Source organism: Cherax quadricarinatus, chromosome 42 (assembly GCF_038502225.1).
Source record: "Cherax quadricarinatus isolate ZL_2023a chromosome 42, ASM3850222v1, whole genome shotgun sequence".
Classification (NCBI taxonomy): domain Eukaryota; kingdom Metazoa; phylum Arthropoda; class Malacostraca; order Decapoda; family Parastacidae; genus Cherax; species Cherax quadricarinatus.
Window position 1 is genome coordinate 35,581 of NC_091333.1, and position 19,885 is coordinate 55,465.

A 19,885-nucleotide genomic window follows, 5' to 3' on the forward strand; every position below is an offset into this window, starting at 1 on the left:
GGATAGTCAAGGATTGACTGGGATAGCCTACAATTGTGTGGGATAGGCTAGGACATTCTAGGATAGCCTAGGATAGTGGGGGAGAGGCTGGGATAGCCTTGGATAGTGTATAATAGATTAGGATAGCCTAGGATAGAGTGGGATAGGCTAGGATAGCCTCAGATAGTAGTATAGTCTAGGATAGGCTGGGATAAGCTATAGGGCAGGTTGGGTTCCAGGCTACCGCCACAAAGCAGACATCGCCAGAAAGCAGAACTCCATTTTTTCCACTTATAAATGCACATAAATGCCAGTTAACAAGTTTACACTAACACACATTAAATTAGCAATAGAACTAGGCATTAAAAAACAATAAAAAGTAAAATACACACAGTACACCCATGAGTTATTTATAACATGATCGGACATGCATGCTGTATGTCCAAGCCCCTTACACACAAAACCCCTTTTACCCCATCCCTCCATCCTTTCCTAGGGCAACCCTTGCCCCTCCTCCCCTCCACTACAGATTTATACACCCACCATGTCATCTTTTTTGCACCATCCTCTCTAAATGACCAAACCACCTCAAAAACTCTTTCTCAGTCCTCTGAATACTTTTATTAGTAACTCCACACCTCCTCATTTCCACACTATGAATTCTCTGCATTATACTTACGTCACAAATTGCCTTTAGACGCAACTCTGGCATCAGTCCAGAGCCTCCCAAGTCCCAAGGAATAATACAGTTAAAAAATGGCTAGAGCGCATAGCGGTGATCCACAAGAATAATGGTTGGAGGAAGCCCTCAGATAACTTTGGGAGGACAGCTCAAAATAATGAGAACTAGGATTGAAGCCTAAAAATCCTGCAGCAGAGAAGCAAAGATACAGGCCCCTGAGGGCTATATGGAATCTGTAGGGCAATGGTAGCACACAAGACAGGAGTAAGGTTGAATATAACAGAGGACTTAGGCTCAGGAAGGTTACAGCACTGAAAGAACTGGGGCCCAGTTTTCTCAGTGTGAAGTGCAGACATTTTGGCAAGGCACTGCACAGAAGGCAATGGGGATCTTGCAAGACATGAACATCTGGCAGGAAAAAATACTGGGGCCAGTGGAGTCTGAAAAGAAAATGAGGGACTGGGCAATTCCCCTGGGGTAGAGCATGGTAAGACTGCACTTCACTGGGTCATAACCAGCAAATAACTAGTAAGGAGCAAAAAAAAAAAAAAAAAAAAAGCCCTACACTGAACAAGGACATGATGGATCCTATTGTGGCCTCAGAGGTGAGCATTTGGTGTGAATGAGGCATAAGGTGTTCCTCATGAGCACCCGAGGCTTCAACAACAGAAATAAAGTTTAGTGGGTTTAGTGCTTCCCCCCTGATTAAAATACATGTCCATAAATTCAGTTCTGATTCAATTCAAAATTGCCATCCCTTAGTTAAGAGAAAAGCACAGTACTGGTATTCAAGTGAGCACACTTTTTTGAGCAACACAAGTGTCTAACCTGAGCATGTGAAATCTACCTAAATGAAAACAAAAGTGAAGGTGGAAATGTTATTAGATAACAATTTAATCTTTATTAATTATAACTAAATTATTTTACCCTTAAACCCACATGCACACTAATACATTCATTAAATACTGATTATAACAAATATGAAAATAACAACAATACTGTAAAAGACACTATGGATTAACAATCTGACCTTTAAAATTTAACAAATGAGTAAAAGGTGGGTGAGCACATGAAAGTAGTAAGTAACTAGAGGCTAATGTGAAATTCTTATAATTTGCAAGGTCAATAGTTAACCTCTCCTTTAGGTCTAACAATACAAATTCTTTCTTTACAGGTTTTGTTATCTTGGCATCTTTAGGTTCTGCAATAATGTTGGATGCACCAGAACTTGTACTGTATTTTGAACTAGATACACTGGGAGTTATACTGGCAGCTTCCAAGCCAGATGTGTTACCATCTAGTCCTCTTTCAGCAGTTTCACTCAGAGATGAAAATCGAGGTTCATCTTTTTTTATTAGCTTAGAGCTTCCATCATTTTCTATCCTTATTTCTTTTTGAGAATCTTTCTGTTTTACCTCATAATCTTCATTAATTACTTTCATTTTAGTTTCATCATTGCTATCATTACCTTCAATCATACTGCTTAAAGAACTACCTAAAGTAACATCCTTGTTGTTCTCTACTGTATTGGCTGTATAGTCTATGATTTTGCTTGGATTTCTGTCATTTTCTTTCGTGAAAGTATTGACTCTTTCTGATCCTAGACTTAACTTTTCAACATCATCATCTGAGACCACCCTGTGGCTATGAGCCTTATTTCCAATAATATTACTAAGAGGCTGATGAATTGTGAGAATATTTTCGTGCTCCTTTAATGTAGTAATGCTATCATCTTTAAAATCCTCATTTGTAATAATTTTACTCTGTTTATCTTGCAAAGGAAGCTGACTTTCTCCTTCACCACAGTCCTCTCCAGGTTGGACTGACTTTTCTTTTTTAATTTTATTTTTTTTATTTTCCCTCCATGGTGCTGTAGGATCCAAAATAAGGTTTACTTGATCAGAAATAGACAATGACCAGTCATCATCTTTCATATAACAGCATGCTAAAGCACCTGGATCTACAGGATGAGCTTCTGTAAAAAGAACAAAATATAAAAAGGTAAACATATTTTTTTATTTCATTAATAAAGGATAAAGTAAATATGCATACAAAACCCTAATGGAAAACTGCAAAATACCAAAGACAGTATATAATGCAGCACTGATAAAGTATCTGTTAATACACTATAACAAATTAGAAATGAATTGCTTCCATTAATATTATTATTGTTAACACATGAACTGCTCCCATTATTATTATTACTTTTATAACACCGACCATCTCCCACCAAGATGGGAGACAACATAATAATGGGAGAGGCTCAATCATCCTTCCACTTATTGCAAGACAAAAACTCATCGACAAATACCAGCACACACAATTTAAGGTAAGAAATACAGTAAACCCCCGGTTTTCGCAATTAATCTGTTCCAGAAGGTAGGCCGAAATCCGAAATGGCCGAAAACCGAAGAAATATTTCCCACAAGAAATAATGTAAATCCAATTAATCCGTTTTAGACACCAAAAAAATTAACAAAAAATGACAGGATGGATAATGAGAACCTTCAAAACTAGGGAGGCCAAGCCCATGATGACACTCTTCAGGTCACTTGTTCTATCTAGGCTGGAATATTGCTGCACACTAACAGCACCTTTCAAGGCAGGTGAAATTGCTGACCTAGAAAATGTACAGAGAACCTTCACGGCGCGCATAACGGAGATAAAACACCTCAATTACTGGGAGCGCTTGAGGTTCCTGAACCTGTATTCCCTGGAACGCAGGCGGGAGAGATACATGATTATATACACCTGGAAAATCCTAGAGGGACTAGTACCGAACTTGCACACGAAAATCACACACTACGAAAGCAAAAGACTTGGCAGACGATGCAACATCCCCCCAATGAAAAGCAGGGGTGTCACTAGCACGTTAAGAGACCATACAATAAGTGTCAGGGGCCCGAGACTGTTCAACTGCCTCCCAGCATACATAAGGGGGATTACCAACAGACCCCTGGCAGTCTTCAAGCTGGCACTGGACAAGCACCTAAAGTCGGTTCCTGACCAGCCGGGCTGTGGCTCGTACGTTGGTTTGCGGGCAGCCAGCAGCAACAGCCTGGTTGATCAGGCTCTGATCCACCAGGAGGCCTGGTCACAGACCGGGCCATGGGGGCGTTGACCCCCGGAACTCTCTCCAGGTAAACTCCAGGTAATAGTTTTACAAACAGATAAAATGAGAAACAAATACAAATGATTAATTTTAATGATAAATGAACATTACATACCTTTATTGAAGACTCTTGTTGGTGAGTAATATTTATTTGTAGTCCCAGGCAGACTACATCCCAGGTCCATACCTATCGGCTACATACACTGCGACCTACAGCCATATTATTACCATCGACAAAGCATGTTCACTGAGTTTAATGAACTACCTTAAGATGCCATCATAAACAAAGTGAGAAGTAATGAATAATTCATGCCAAGAATTGTAAACAAAAGCTTATGTATTAACCCTTTGAGGGTTTTCGTCGTACTAGTACGTCTTACGCGTAGGGGTTTTTGACGTACTAGTACTCATAAATTCTAGCGGCCTCAAATCTAGTGGGAGAAAGCTGGTAGGCCTTCATATGAAAGAATGGGTCTATGTGGTCAGTGTGCACAGTCTAAAAAAAATCCTGCAGCACACAGTGCATTATGAGAAAAAAAAACTTTGACCATTTTTTTTTAATAAATCAGCGACTTTGCAGTGTATTTTCGTATGGTATTTATTGTTGTATTCTAGTTTTCTTGGTCTCATTTTATAGAATGGAAGACATATTACAGAAATTGAGATGATTTTGACTGGTTTTACAAAGAAAGGTGCCTTGAAATTGAGCTCAAAGTAGCAGAAATGTTCGATTTTTACCAAACTTCAAAAGTAAACAAATCGTGCCAAGCGTGCAATACACGTCAACTGGTGAGTCTAATATTCTTTCACAAGTGCACCAATAATATTTATACCATTTTTTACACTAATGCAGTAGTCTGCATAACAGTAAATATTATATTTTTTGTGAAAATAAAAATTCAAAGTGGAAAGCAAAAGAATATAAGAGGGGCCTTGAGACGTGACTAATGACTAGAGGAAATGTCATTTTAGTGCCAGGAATGTCTTTCTTGTTTATTCTGGACCCTATTCGGAAATTGGCATCTTTTGAAATTTGTGTGAAATTGGCAAAATTGCTAAATTCTGACCACTGTACTGGATAGTTGAATTTCATAAATGAGTGGTTTCTTGCACCCATTCGATAGAAAAAATGGAGTTCTAGCGAAATATTCATGTTTTTTGTCGACTAGTACAGTGAAATTGGCCGAAAATGGGGCTCAAAGTGGGCAAAATCGCCGATGCGTAAACATCGCCGAGACCACTAACTTTGCGAGAGCATAATTCCGTAAGTTTTCTATCAAATTTCAAACTTTTGGTGTCTTTATGATCGGGAAAAGATTCTCTATCTTTTCATAAGAGAAAATAATTTTTTTTTTTTTTAAATTTGGCCGACCCTGAGAACGAGTTTCGGAGAGGGCCTGTCGATCCTCAAAGGGTTAAGGGCAGGTACTGGGCCAATGCAGATCCATCCAGTTTTCTCTAACACTGGACGAGAGAAAACGTAATGTTAACCCTCCACCGCATATAAACATTGCATGTTTATATGCTATGTAACGTGTTTCTTACATAATTTTCAAGAAAATATCATAAGATGGATTAATGAAAATGTCTACATTAACCTAAAATAAGACATTTAATGTGCCCAAGAGTGAGTGGTCAGGTGCACGCGTCTGGTACCAACAATTTCCGATCGGATGTATGAAACCCAGGGGAAAATTTCGCCGAAAAAAGTGCTTGAAATCCAAATTGTACGATTTCCATACCAGCCGAAAACCAGGGGTCCACTGTACTATTATTTCTGTTGCAGTTGAAGTCTTAAGCAGTAAAAGCAACATAATACATCATAACAATGAACAACAATTACATTTATTTTTGTAATATCTGGAGGTCTAAAAAAAAGTTGTTTGGCTTTTTTGGGGCTCCTAGGAATATAACCCTATTTTTCCCAGAAGTTCTCCAGTTTATCTAACACGGATTTACCTAACACAGCATTTTCAGGAACATAACTACCGTGTAATATGACGGTTTACTGTAGCACAAATTCCTGCAAACTATTCTTGATCAGCCAGACATTGGTGTCTACACCTACAGCAGACTGCAAAAACCAACAGTGACTGATCAGGATGTCAAACAGAAGATTTGGCCAGAGACTGCATCACAGGTGAGTGATATGCAGAAGTAAAAAAAAATATATATAGTATCTTACCAGAATTATAGATGTATCCACCAGCTTCAATGACACAATCCCTAGTGCCAACTTTATGAACTTGTCCTGTCGCTCCCATGTTATGCATCCAGTTCTCCGAGTCAAAAAGTAGGAACAGGTACTTGGTTGTTTCTGCCAAGAAAAAACTTTCCATCCTGTTTTCTAGGGTGTGGTCATTCACATTTTTAACCTAAAAATCAAGAAAATTTTTATATATGAAACAGGAAATATTATCATTGAAAATATAATTACAGTAGGGCCCCACTTATAGGGCGGGTTAAGTTCCAGGCTGTCGCCAGAAAGCAGACATCGCCGGAAGGCAGAACGCCATTTTTTCCATTTATAAATACATATAAATGCCAGACAACAAGTTTACACTAAATTATATTAAGTTAGTAATAGAACTAGGCATTAAAAACACACAAAGTAAAATGCATTCACAGCACTTTCATTACTTATCCTAAAGTACGGTAGGGCCCCGCTTTACGGCGTTTCGCATTACGGCATTCCACTAATACAGTCATTTCAAATTATGACCAAAACTCGGTATACTGCTCCCCCCACCTGACTTTCTAATACGGTCACCGCGCCCCACCCGGTTTGTTTACATTCTCTGTGAGATCCATAAGCACTAAGTCTCTCCATTATGTCTGGAAACTCCAAAATTTCAAGTGTTTTTAAAAGTTATTTCATATTTTATATATACTCTGATAATTATACTTACATATGCCTGTACCTAAATAAACTTAAATACTGTGCTGGCGTGCAGGTTCACATTAAAATCAGTAAGAGAGTCTTATATCTCGAGATGTCATATTAGTAGTGATAATAATAATCACCAAGTCTCATTTAAATGTCATATATTACATTAATATACACATTTTCATTAATCCATCTATGATATTTTTTCAAAATTATATAATAAACACGATGCATAACATATAAAGATGATAAATACACCCCACAGTAGAATAAATAAACATAAATATGAGACGTGGTACCCAGACGACTTGCACAAGTGATGTCATATTAGAAATAATAATCACCGAGTCTCATTAAATGTCGTATATTACGTTAATATACACATTTTCATTAATCCATCCATGATATTTTTTTCAAAATTATATAATAAACAGGATACATAACATATAAAGATGATAAATACACCCCACAATAAAATAAATAAACATAAATATGAGATGTCGTAGCCAGATAACTTGTACAAGTGACGGCAATAATAACATTTTCTCTAGTCTAACATGAGAAAATGTGTTACTGGGGGTAACTGTAGAAATTTATTCCTTTCGTATGTATGTAAGTTTATTCAGGTATGCACAAATACACTTACATAGATTATCATACATAACAGCATATGTGTAGAGAACCTAGGATAACCCAAAAAAGCCAGAGTGACTTATTTCCACTGCCTTCACTCAGAGCGCCATTTCTTCTAAAAATGGTGTTACATGAGAATGGGAGTGTTCTTCTTTATTTATTCTACCAAATCAATGTAGAGACAACTTGTACACAATGTAACTTGTACACAAACCAGACGTGTACACTTTGTTTGTTTACAAAACTTACGTTCGCCTGGTTTGTTTACATAACTCTGTGCCTGTCCTCCCTCATGCACTCATTCTCTCTCACTCTCATTTATTCGTTTTATCTCGTTTACTCACCTCTGACCCTACATTAAGGCTACAAATATTTTAAGTCATGACTGAACTGTATATGTATTTTATCACTCTGGGATGCTTAAATATCATAGAATAGTATGTGTGGGTGGAATGGCCCGGTATGGTAGCCCGGCTGACTACCATACACACCACACTTGATTTCTTACAATAAATACTACTTGTCTCACCCTAGATTAAGACTATAAATATTTTAAGGTAAGTAATGAATGCACTATGTGTATTGTACATTTTTATTGTTTTTTGATGCCTAGTTCTACTGCTAACTTAATATATGTTAAAGTAAACTTGTTATCTAGTATCTGTATGCATTTTTAACCCTTTGAGGGTTTTGGTCGTACTAGTACATCTTACGCGTAGGGGTTTTTGACGTACTAGTACGCATAAATTCTAGCGGCCTCAAATCTAGTGGCAGAAAGCTGGTAGGCCTTCATATGAAAGAATGGGTCTATGTGGTCAGTGTGCACAGTCTAAAAAAAATCCTGCAGCACACAGTGCATAATGAGAAAAAAAAAACTGACCATTTTTTTGGAATAAATCAGCGACTTTGCAGTGTATTTTCGTATGGTATTTATTGTTGTATTCTAGTTTCCTTGGTCTCATTTTATAGAATGGAAGACATATTACAGAAATTGAGATGATTTTGACTGGTTTTACAATGAAAGGTGCCTTGAAATTGAGCTCAAAGTAGCAGAAATGTTCGATTTTTACCAAACTTCAAAAGTAAACAAATCGTGCCAAGCGTGCAATACACGTCAACTGGTGAGTCTAATATTCTTTCACAAGTGCACCAATAATATTTATACCATTTTTTACACTAATGCAGTAGTCTGCATAACAGTAAATCTTATATATTTTGTGAGAATAAAAATTCAAAGTTGAAAGCAAAAGAATATAAGAGGGGCCTTGAGACGTGACTAATGACTAGAGGAAATGTCATTTTAGTGCCAGGAATGTCTTTCTTGTTTATTCTGGACCCTATTCCGAAATTGGCATCTTTTGAAATTGGCAAAATTGTGTGAATAGTTGAATTTCATAAATGGGTGGTTTCAAATAGAAAAAAGTTGCTAAATATCAAATTTCAAACTTTTGTCTGACCACTGTACTGGTATAGTTGAAGCTATTTCATAAATGGGTGGTTTCTTGCACCCATTCGATAGAAAAAATGGAGTTCTAGCGAAATATTCATGTTTTTTGTCGACTAGTACAGTGAAATTGGCCGAAAATGGGGCTCAAAGTGGGCAAAATCGCCGATGCGTAAACATCGCCGAGACCGCTAACTTTGTGAGAGCATAATTCCGTAAGTTTTCTATCAAATTTCAAACTTTTGGTGTCTTTATGATCGGGAAAAGATTCTCTATCTTTTCATAAGAGAAAATTATACAACCTGGCCAGCTCGGAGACACGCACTCCACTTTCATACTTATCAATGATCTTTTTCTTCATCTCTATAGTAATTCTCACCCTTATTGCTGTAGGGTTGGCACTAGAAGCTTTCTTGGGGCCCATGGTCACTTATTTTGCAGATAAAATCACCAAAAACACTGTAATAATACGAAATGTTCCGATTGTATGCTTGGATGTTACCGCGGAGGCTGGCTGGTAAACAATGCCACCGGCGGAACATGTGAGCGTGGCTCAGGCCGCACTTAGACGCGTCTCAGACGAACAGCGTTGAGCGGGTTTTTTAGCGGTATGCGAGGCAAAATCTTGGCGATAAAATGTAGTGGTATGCGGATTTAACGTTATGTAAGGCCAACGGTATGCGGGGGCCCACTGTATTTGGGAGTTGACGTGTCAGTGGATGGATTTATGAAGGATGAGGTCAATCATAGAATTGATGAAGGAAAAAAGGTGAGCGGTGCATTGAGGTATATGTGGAGACAAAGAACGTTATCTATGGAGGCAAAGAGGGGAATGTATGAAAGTATAGTGGTACCAACACTGCTATATGGGTGTGAAGCTTGGGTGGTAAATGCAGCAGCGAGGAGACGGTTGGAGACAGTGGAGATGTCCTGTCTAAGGGCAATGTGTGGTGTAAATATTATGCAAAAAATTCGGAGTGTGGAAATTAGGAAAAGGTGTGGAGTTAATAAAAGTACTAGTCAGAGGGCAGAAGAGGAGTTGTTGAGGTGGTTTGGTCATTTAGAGAGAATGGATCAAAGTAGAATCACATGGAAAGCATATAAATCTATAGGGTAAGGAAGGCGGGGTAGGGGTCGTCCTCTAAAGGGTTGGAGAGAGGGGGTAAAGGAGGATTTGTGGGCGAGGGGCTTGGACTTCCAGCAAGCGTGTGTGAATGTGTTAGACAGGAGTGAATGGAGACAAATGGTACTTGAGACCTGACGGTCTGTTGGAGTGTGAGCAGGGTAATATTTAGTGAAGGGATTCAGGGAAACCGGTTATTTTTATATAGTCAGACTTGAGTCCTGGAAATGGGAAGTACAATGCCTGCACTTTAAAGGAGGGGTTTGGGATATTGGCAGTTTGGAGGGATATGTTGTTTATCTTTATACGTATATGCTTCTAAACTGTTGTATTCTGAGCACCTCTGCAAAAACATTGATAATGTGTGTGTGTGGTGAAAGTGTTGAATGATGATGAAAGTATTTTCTTTTTGGGGATTTTCTTTCTTTTTGGGTCACCCTGCCTCAGTAGGAGACGGCCGACTTGTTGAAAAATAAAAAAATAAAAAAGTTTAAAACATCAGAGTTAAAATACACATATAGTACACTCACTATTTACCTTGAAATATGTCTAGTCTTAATATAGGAAGAGAGGTGAGTAGTATTTATTTGTAGGAAGTCAGTGTAGGTAGCCGGTAGGTGTAGCCCGCCTGGGCTACACCTACGGCTACCTACACTGTGGCCCAGAGCCATATTATTAACATCGACATACCTTGTTCACTGAATTTAATCTTTTCTAACAACTACCTTTAGATGCCATCATAAACGAAGGTAGAAGTAATGAATAATTCATGCCGAAAATTGTAAACAAAAGCGGAGTGGGGGAGTGGCTGGGCCAAACGCAGATTCATACACGTTTTCTCTGATGGCTAAGCAAAGAAAACGTAATGTTGTCCCTCCGCCTGGCTACCACACAGCTCCACAACAGTGGACCCCCGGTATTCGATATTAATCCGTTCCTGAGAGCTCATCGAATACTGATAATATCTATAACCGAATCAATTTTCCTCATAAGAAATAATGGAAATCAAATTAATTCGTGTAAGACACCCAAAAGTACGAAAAAAAAAAAAATTTACTACATGAAATATTAAGTTTAATGCAATAGAATGATTACAATAACAATAAAATAATTGACACTTACCTTTAATGAAGATCTGGTGATGATTGATGGGATGGGAGGAGGGGAGAGGTGTTAGTGTTTAGAAGGGAAATCCCCTTCCATTAGGACTTGAGGTAGCAAGTCCTTTTCCGGGGTTACTTCCCTTCTTCTTTTAATGCCACTAGGACCAGCTTGAGAGTCACTGGACCTCTGTCGCACAACAAATCTGTCCATAGAGCTCTGTACCTCCCGTTCCTTTACGATTTGTCTAAAATGAGCCACAACATTGTCATTGTACAAATAGTCACCAGCACGGCTTGCAATAGCTGTGTTAGGGTGATTTTCATCCATAAAGGTTTGCACTTCAACCCACTGTGCACACATTTCCTTAATTTTTGAAGTAGACACAATGGATTCCACAACTGGCATAGGCTTCTCAGGGTTAGCTCCAAACCCTTCAAAATCTTTCTTAATTTCCATACTAATTCTCACCCTTTTTACCACAGGGTTGGCACTAGAAGCTTTCTTGGGGCCCATGGTGACTTATTTTGCAGAAACAAGCACCAAGCACAGTGATAATATGGATAATATGGAATGTACCGAATGTATCCTTAGATGCGCGCACACTGGCTGGCTTGTAAACACTGGCAAACACGGGGCAGTTCTGGCGACACATGGACAGGTCTCGTACGAATCGTATCGAATACCGGGTTTTCAATAGAATACCGAGGAAAAGTTTTGTGATATAATGCATCGAATACCGGATTTATCGAATACCGATGCCATCGAATACCGGGGGTCCACTGTATTATTATCAGAGCACATAAAATATGCAATAAATGCTCATAAATGTTAATACAGGTCTCCCTCAACATTCGCGTTTTCAACTTTCGCGGGCTTCACACATTTGCAAATTCCCAACTGCCAAATTCCCAGCCTCCAAATTCCCAGCCGCCAAATCATATTTAAGTTTCCTGCCACCTGCGAATCCCTACTACTCTCCCTCCGACCCCCGCAACTGGCAGCCAGCCCACCCACCAGTGTGGTGAGTGTTTTGTTTGTTCATTATTTGCTATTAAACTACAGTATAAATAATGTAAACCCATTCATGACTGCATATTGGAATGGCTATTCGGACAGGTATTGGACGGTGACATCATGTGCTTACTCTTGAACACAGCAGAGAATCAAACATTTCTGCTACTGCTAATAATAACATTAGTAATAACAATAATAATAATAATAATAATAATAAATACGATAGAATTGAAGAAGGAAATTGTACAAAAATACGAGGGAGTGGTTGACACATCGTCAGTGTGGCTTTGTTTATGCTGGAATGAGCATTAGTCTCCCTGCTCTTCCAAACATTTCACAATAATTCACCGTGTTTGGTGCTTGTAGATTGAGTGCGACTGGAGTGGTAGAGGCAGTGGTTGAGGAAGCAGTTGAGGCAGCAGTTGAGGCAGTGGATGAGGCAGTGGGTGAGGCAGTGGGTGAGGCAGTGGGTGAGGCAGCAGTTGAGGCAGTGGTAGAGGCAGGGGTTGAGGCAGTGGTTGAGGCAGTGGGTAAGGCAGTGGGTGAGGCAGTGGGTGAGGCAGTGGGTGAGGCAGTGGGTGAGGCAATGGGTGAGGCAGTGGGTGAGGCAGTGGTTGAGGCAGTGGATGAGGCAGCGGTTGAGGCAGTGGGTGAGGCAGTGGTTGAGGCAGTGGGTGAGGCAGTGGTTGAGGCAATGGGTGAGGCTGCCTCAACCGCTGCCTCACCCACTGCCTCAACTGCTGCCTCAACCGCTTCCTCAACCACTGCCTCTACCACTCCAGTTGCACTCAATCTACAAGCACCAAACACAATGAATTATTGTGAAATGTTTGGAAGAGCACGGAGACTAATGCTCACTCCAGCATAAATAAAGCCACACTGACGATGTGTCAACCACTCCCTCGTATTTTTGTACAATTTTCTTCTTCAATTCTATCGTATTTATTATTATTATTATTATTACTAATGTTATTATTAGCAGTAGCAGAAATGTTTTATTCTTTGCTGTGTTCAAGAGTAAACACATGATGTCACTGTCCAATACCTGTCCGAATAGCCATTCCAATATGCAGTCATGAATGGATTTACATTATTTATACTGTTTTTAATAGCAAATAATGAACAAACAAAACACCACACTGGTGGGCGGGCTGGCTGCCAGTTGCTGGGGTCGGAGGGAGGGTAGTAGGGACTCGCAGTGGTTGAGGAAGTGGTGGAGGCAGTGGTATTTAATAACATATACATGTATGTTATTAAACCATAACATGTATGTATTTAGTACAATTTACGATGTTTTCATGTACTTTATGATTGTTCATGGTTCAACAAGTTAAGGAAGCAGTACTGTATTATATTTCCCTACAATATACTGGGGCACCAAACATTCGCGAGGCTCTTGATCCCCTAACCCTCACGAATATTGAGGGAGACCTGTATACTGTAGTTGTAAGTGTGGAGGCAACAGTATTAGATATATATTTGAATCACTATTACATAACTTTATTGAAGACTCTTCTTGGCTTATGGAAGACAGGAGAGGAGGAGAGAGGGAAGACTGATTATTTTTTGGTAGGGGAATCCTCCTCCACAAAGACTTCAGGTACCAAAGCTGTCTCTGGGGCTTTGGTAAGCCTGTCTTTCATAGGCTTGTGTCCTGGCAGTGCCTTTTCCTCCTGTGTAATGTAGGTCCTCTTTGGCATTTTTTTTTCCGAGAAAATCGCATTTGTTTTAGCGTTTTTCTTACTGCACTAGTGATCTAGCGTAGTTAGCCTCTCCAAAACTGTTTTCTCTTATACCTCAGAAGGGGAAGCATGGGAAGCTATGGTCAGAGGGATAATTACTTTACCTCGGGAGTGATTGCGACTGCTTGCCATATAATGACATACAGTGGTCCCTCGTTTTTCGTAATTAATCCGTTCCTGGAAGTGTGACTATTATCGAAATTGACGCTTTTTTAATCCATTTTCCCCATTAGAAATAATGTAAATCCAATTAATTCGTTCCAGACACCCAGAAGTATCAACAACAATTTTCTTTTTTACCTTAAAGATAGATTTACATGCACAAAAGAATGAACATTCAACATGACAGTTACCTTTATTGAAGGCTGTTGTTGATGAATGGAAGACAGGGAGGAGGAGAGAGGGAAGAGAGATTATTGTTTGGAAGGGGAATCCCCCTCCATAAGGACTCTAGGTCACTTCAGGGGTCACTTCCCTAGCTTAAATATAGATTTACATGCAGAAAAGAATGCCAAATAAATGTAAAGCACTAATAAAATGTATAAATGAACATTGGTAATAGGGGTACTTGATGAGTGGAACAGTCTGCCTAGTAGGGTGATCAAAGCTAAAACATTGGGTAGTTTCAAATTTAGGTTGGATAAATACATGAGTGAGAGGGGTTGGATTTGAATCGCGCTTGCACGTGAGTAAATAGGTTTATCAAAGTTTATTGCTTGGGTAGCAGTTATGCTGTTAGTGGGTTGGATTTGTGAAGGACCTGCCTAGTATGGGCCAACAGGCCTATTGCAGTGTTCCTTCTTTCTTATGTTCTAAAAGCTATGGCTTGGGTAGTTTCAAATTTAGGTTGGATAAATACATGAGTGAGAGGGGTTGGATTTGAGTCGGACTTGCACCTGAGCTTATTGCTTAGGTAGCATTTGTTCTGTTAGTGAGTTGGATTTGTGAAGGACCTGCCTAGTATGGGCCAGCAAGCCTGTTGCAGTGTTTCTCCTTTCTTAAATTATGTTCTTATTTAACATCACACTTACCCCTATTGAAGACTTGTTTGTGTAAGGGAGGAATGGTGAGTTTATTGTTGGAGAATATAACACTAATATCAACTCTATGACTTATTTATCTATCACAATTCAACTAATATGACATAATAAACAATATTAATAACATAGAAGCATGGAATATACTCTAGAATGAATAAAATAAGGCATTATATATGTCATGAGAGGTGTTGTGTTGCTGTTGGGTGTATAAGGGCCACTGAGAGTAAGCCGTTCATAATGAGGCGGCGGTGCTTTCTGTAGCCCTATATAACTCCAACAACATTGGAGGAGTTAGTAGAATTGCTGAATCACTGAAAAAGGCACCCTCTACCACCATTACAACCACTACCACCCTCTACCACTATCACAACTGCTTCCACTCTACTACCACCACCTTTGTATTTTTCTACAAACTTTTTTTTAAATTATATGTGTTTCTCACATTCTTTACCAAAAGGCTGGCACTATTTAGCAGTTTCAAGCACTAAAACGAATGGAATATTATGAAAAGTATTGTATGAACTCGTGGGATCATCCTCACTCACTGATAAACAATGGCACACTGGCTGGGAATGGAGTGAGAGGTGGCTCGGGGCTGTGTGTACACATCCCAGACGAATGACTATTTGCGAGTCAAACGATGATTCGCAAGCCATTGTTTTGACGAAAATGTTACGATTTTCGAAAATTACGAGTATCGAGCCTTACGATTATCGAGGGACAACTGTTTTTATTCATTCTAGAGTATATACCATGTTTCTATGTTTTTTATATTGTTTATATTGCTTATATCATGTTTATATCATGTTTCTATGTTAAGTCATATTAAATAAAATGTGATAGATAAATAAGCCAAAGAGTTGATATTAGCATTATATTTAAGCATTCTGTCCTGTCTCCAAACAATAAACTCTCCTCCCTCCATATGCCATCAAGATTCTTCAATAAAGGTAAAAATGATTTAAATGTTCATTTATCCATTTCATTAGTGCTTTATATTTATTTCTCATTTTTTTATATGTAAAACTATAGTTATTCTCTATAAAATGCATTTTTTTTATAACTTTTGGGTGCCTGAAACGGATTAATTGAATTTACATTATTTCTTATAAGGAAAATTATTTTGGGTTTCGTGATTTCTGGGTTTTGTCAGTCTCTCTGGAACGGATTAATCATGAAAACCAAGGTTCCACTGTACTCCTTCTACAACATTTTTACCCACTTTAGTATTGAGATCCACAACCACAAGTATTCTCTCACTTGGCTCAAAACTCCCCATGCACTCACTCAACATTTCCCAAAATCTCTCTCTTTCCTCTACACTTCTCTCTTCTTTCTTCTCCAGGTGCATAAACACTTACTATATCCCACTTTTCACATCCAACCTTTATTTTACTAAAATATACTCTTTTAATCTAATAGAATTTTTTTTGTTTTCAAATTCTTGGACCCTGAGAGCAATTTTCTGACAGGGGATGTGAACCTTGAAAGGGTTAAAATTGGACTCAAAGTGGGCAAAACTGCCAATGCACAAATTGCACCCAGATCACAAACATTGTGCCTTCATAATTCTGTAAATTTTCTACAAAATTTCATACTTTTGGTGTCATTATCTCCAGAAAAGCATTCTACCATTTCAGAAGAAATGGTGGGGTCTGGACAGCGAAAGGGTTAACTCTGGGCATTTGGACAGTGAAAGGGTTAACTCTGGGCATTTGGACAGTGAAGGGGTTAATGTTATATTACCAATTAACAGTCACTTAATAAGTTTAACAGAAATAATATACATATTAAATTGCCTTCTTACTGTAGCATAACCACACTCAGTTTTAGCAGTATGTTGTATACTTGTCAGAATATCAGCACCCATCTCAAGAAATGTATCATCCTTGGTAGCCTGATATAGATACATTAGAGATTCTATAAGCTCTGGTCGCAATGGATAACCTTCACGATTGACTGGAGCTTCAGCCTGAAAGTAAATTTATAATTAAGTACAGCATATGAAACACTAAATTTTAAGTTAATTACTGCTTCTATCCAAGAAGGCAGCACCTCCACACCTGACACCCTAAGATGACCCCATTCTCATCAGGTGGAGTGACGAGCACCACAACACTAACAACGGAAGCTGCGGCAGTATTTATGAACTATACGTGTATACAGTCTTTTTAAGACACCGATTGTCTCCCACCAAGGTACGATGACCCAGAAAACGCATTTACAATCATACATTCAATAGCTACCTTGCCAAAATTAAAAAACATTAAAATTCAAATGACCCTTTGAACTGCAACATCTTCACCCCTCCTTCAGTGCAAACACCTGTACTTCCCATCTCCAAGCCTCAAGTCTGGCGGCTAATTGGTTTTCCTGAATCCCTTTAAATGTTGCCTTGTTTACAATACAATAGCCCATCAAGGCACATTTATTTTATTTATTGTAATCAAGGGGAAGTTATACGTAGTAGGTTGGTAAACAGCAACCGCCCAGGGAGGTACTACCGTCCTGCCAAGTGAGTGTAAAACAAAAGCCTGTAATTGTTTTACATGATGGTAGGATTGCTGGTGTCCTTTTTTCTGTCTCATAAACATGCAAGATTTCGGGTAAGTCTTGCTACTTTTACTTACACTTAGGTCACACTACACATACATATACAAGCATATATATATATACACACACCCCTCTGGATTTTCTGCTATTTTCTTTCTAGTTCTTGTTCTTGTTTATTTCGTCTTATCTCCATGGGGAAATGGAACAGAATTCTTAGAGTTGTTCTTCAACTCTATATATCCTTGGTTAGGCCTCATTTAGACTAGGCTGCTCAGTTCTGGTCACCGTATTACAGAATGGATATAAATGCTCTGGAAAACGTACAGAGGAGGATGACAAAGATGGTCCCATGTATCAGAAATCTTCCCTATGAGAATAGACTGAGGGCCCTGAATCTGCACTCTCTCGAAAGGCATAGAATTAGGGGGGATATGATTGAGGCGTATAAATGAAAAACAGGAATAAATAAAGGGGATGTAAATAGCGTGCTGAAAATTTCCAGCCAAGACAGGACTCGCAGCAATGGTTTCAAGTTGGAAAAATTCAGATTCAGGAAGGATATAGTAAAGCACTGGTTTGGTAATAGAGTCGTGGATGAGTGGAACAAACTCCCGAGTACAGTTATTCAGGCTAAAACGTTGTGTAGTTTTAAAAATAGGTTAGATAAATACATGAGTGGGTGTGGGTGGGTGTGGGTGGGTGTGAGTTGGGCCTGATTAGCTTGTGCTGCTGTGTCTGATGCCATGCTCCATCCTCGAGTGGAGGTGACCAGACTGGGTGGGTCATTGGGCTAATCCGGGGGGAGGGAGGGACATGGACCTGCTCTGCATGGGTCAGTAGGCCTGTTGCAGTGTTCTTTCTTTCTTATGTTCTTATGTAAGCCATGCGTGTTGTAAGAGGCGACTAAAATGCAGGGGGCAAGGGGCTAGTAACCCCTTCTCTTGTATAAATTACTAAATTTAAAAAGAGAAACTTTCGTTTTTCTTTTTGGGCCACCCTGCTTTGGTGGGATACGGCCGGTTTGTTGAAAAACAAAATCAAGGGGAAGTGCTAAGCCCATAAGGCAGCACTGTATGACCTTGGTGGGTTTAGCACTTAGTTTTAATAATAATAGTAAGAAGAAGAAGAAGCTGGATGTCATGGCTATATGCAAAACAAAGTGGAAAGGGGTAGGAGAGTTTCAGTGGGGGGAAATAAATGGGATTAGGCTAGGGTTTTCAAACAGTTAGAGCTAAGGAAGGAGTAGCAATAACATTATGGCAGGAAAAGAGCTAAGGAAAGAGTAGCAATGGTGTTATGGCAGGAAATAATGTAACAGCAGGAAAAAGAGAGAATATAAATGTATAAATTCTAGGATTATGTGGAGTAAAATAAGGGTGGGATGTTAAAAGTGGATTATAGCAAGTGTTTATACACCTGGAGAAGAGAGGTGTAGAGAGAGAGAGAGAGATTTTGGGAGATGTTGAGTGTGTGCGAGTTTTGAACCAAGCAAGAGAATACTAAAATGGGTAAAACTGTTGTGGAGGGAGTAGTAGGTAAGTTTGGGATACCAGGTTAAAATGAAAATGGAGGCCTTTAATTATATATTACCTGGAGTTTACCTGGAGAGAGTTCCGGGGGTCAACGCCCCCACGGCCCGGTCTGTGACCAGGCCTCCTGGTGGATCAGAGCCTGATCAACCAGGCTGTTACTGCTGGCTGCACGCAAACCAACGTACGAGCCACAGCTTGGCTGGTCAGGAACCGACTTTAGATGTTTGTCCAGTGCCAGCTTGAAGACTGCCAAGGGTCTGTTGGTAATCCCCCTTATGTATGCTGGGAGGCAGTTGAACAGTCTCGGGCCCCTGACACTTATTGTATGGTCTCTTAACGTGCTAGTGACACCCCTGCTTTTCATTGGGGGGATGTTGCATCGTCTGCCAAGTCTTTTGCTTTCGTAGTGAGTGATTTTCGTGTGCAAGTTCGGTACTAGTCCCTCTAGGATTTTCCAGGTGTATATAATCATGTAACTCTCCCACCTGCATTCCAGGGAATACAGATTCAGGAACCTCAAGTGCTCCCAGTAATTGAGGTGTTTTATCTCCGTTATGCATGCCGTGAAGGCTCTCTGTACATTTTCTAGGTCAGCAATTTCACCTGCCTTGAAAGGTGCTGTTAGTGTGCAGAAATATTCCAGCCTAGATAGAACAAGTGACCTGAAGAGTGTCATCATGGGCTTGGCCTCCCTAGTTTTGAAGGTTCTCATTATCCATCCTGTCATTTTTCTAGCAGATGCGATTGATACAATGTTATGGTCCTTGAAGGTGAGATCCTCTGACATGATCACTCCCAGGTCTTTGACGTTGGTGTTTCGCTCTATTTTGTGGCCAGAATTTGTTTTGTACTCTGATGAAGATTTAATTTCCTCATGTTTACCATATCTGAGTAATTGAAATTTCTCATCGTTGAACTTCATATTGTTTTCTGCAGCCCACTGAAAGATTTGGTTGATGTCTGCCTGGAACCTTGCAGCATCTGCAATGGAAGACACTGTAATGCAGATTTGGGTGTCATCTGCAAAGGAAGACACGGTG

General features: G+C 39.4%; 1 protein-coding gene across 4 annotated transcripts in view; it reads right to left on the bottom strand.

The window, feature by feature from the left end:
* Positions 1-1,547: 1,547 nt before the first annotated feature.
* Positions 1,548-19,885, bottom strand: part of LOC128695558 (ER degradation-enhancing alpha-mannosidase-like protein 2) — an 81,446-nt gene continuing 63,108 nt past the window's right edge. For 3 of the 4 annotated variants that reach the window (XM_053786235.2, XM_053786232.2, XM_053786233.2), the window contains 3 exons: positions 16,568-16,732; positions 5,959-6,148; positions 1,548-2,636 (listed from right to left, as the gene is read on the bottom strand). In XM_053786235.2, coding sequence (XP_053642210.2) covers positions 1,672-2,636; positions 5,959-6,148; positions 16,568-16,732 — 1,320 coding nt within the window. In that variant the 3' untranslated portion in view covers positions 1,548-1,671. The remainder of the gene's footprint in view (positions 2,637-5,958; positions 6,149-16,567; positions 16,733-19,885) is intronic. The other variant, XM_053786234.2, reaches the window with a different exon arrangement.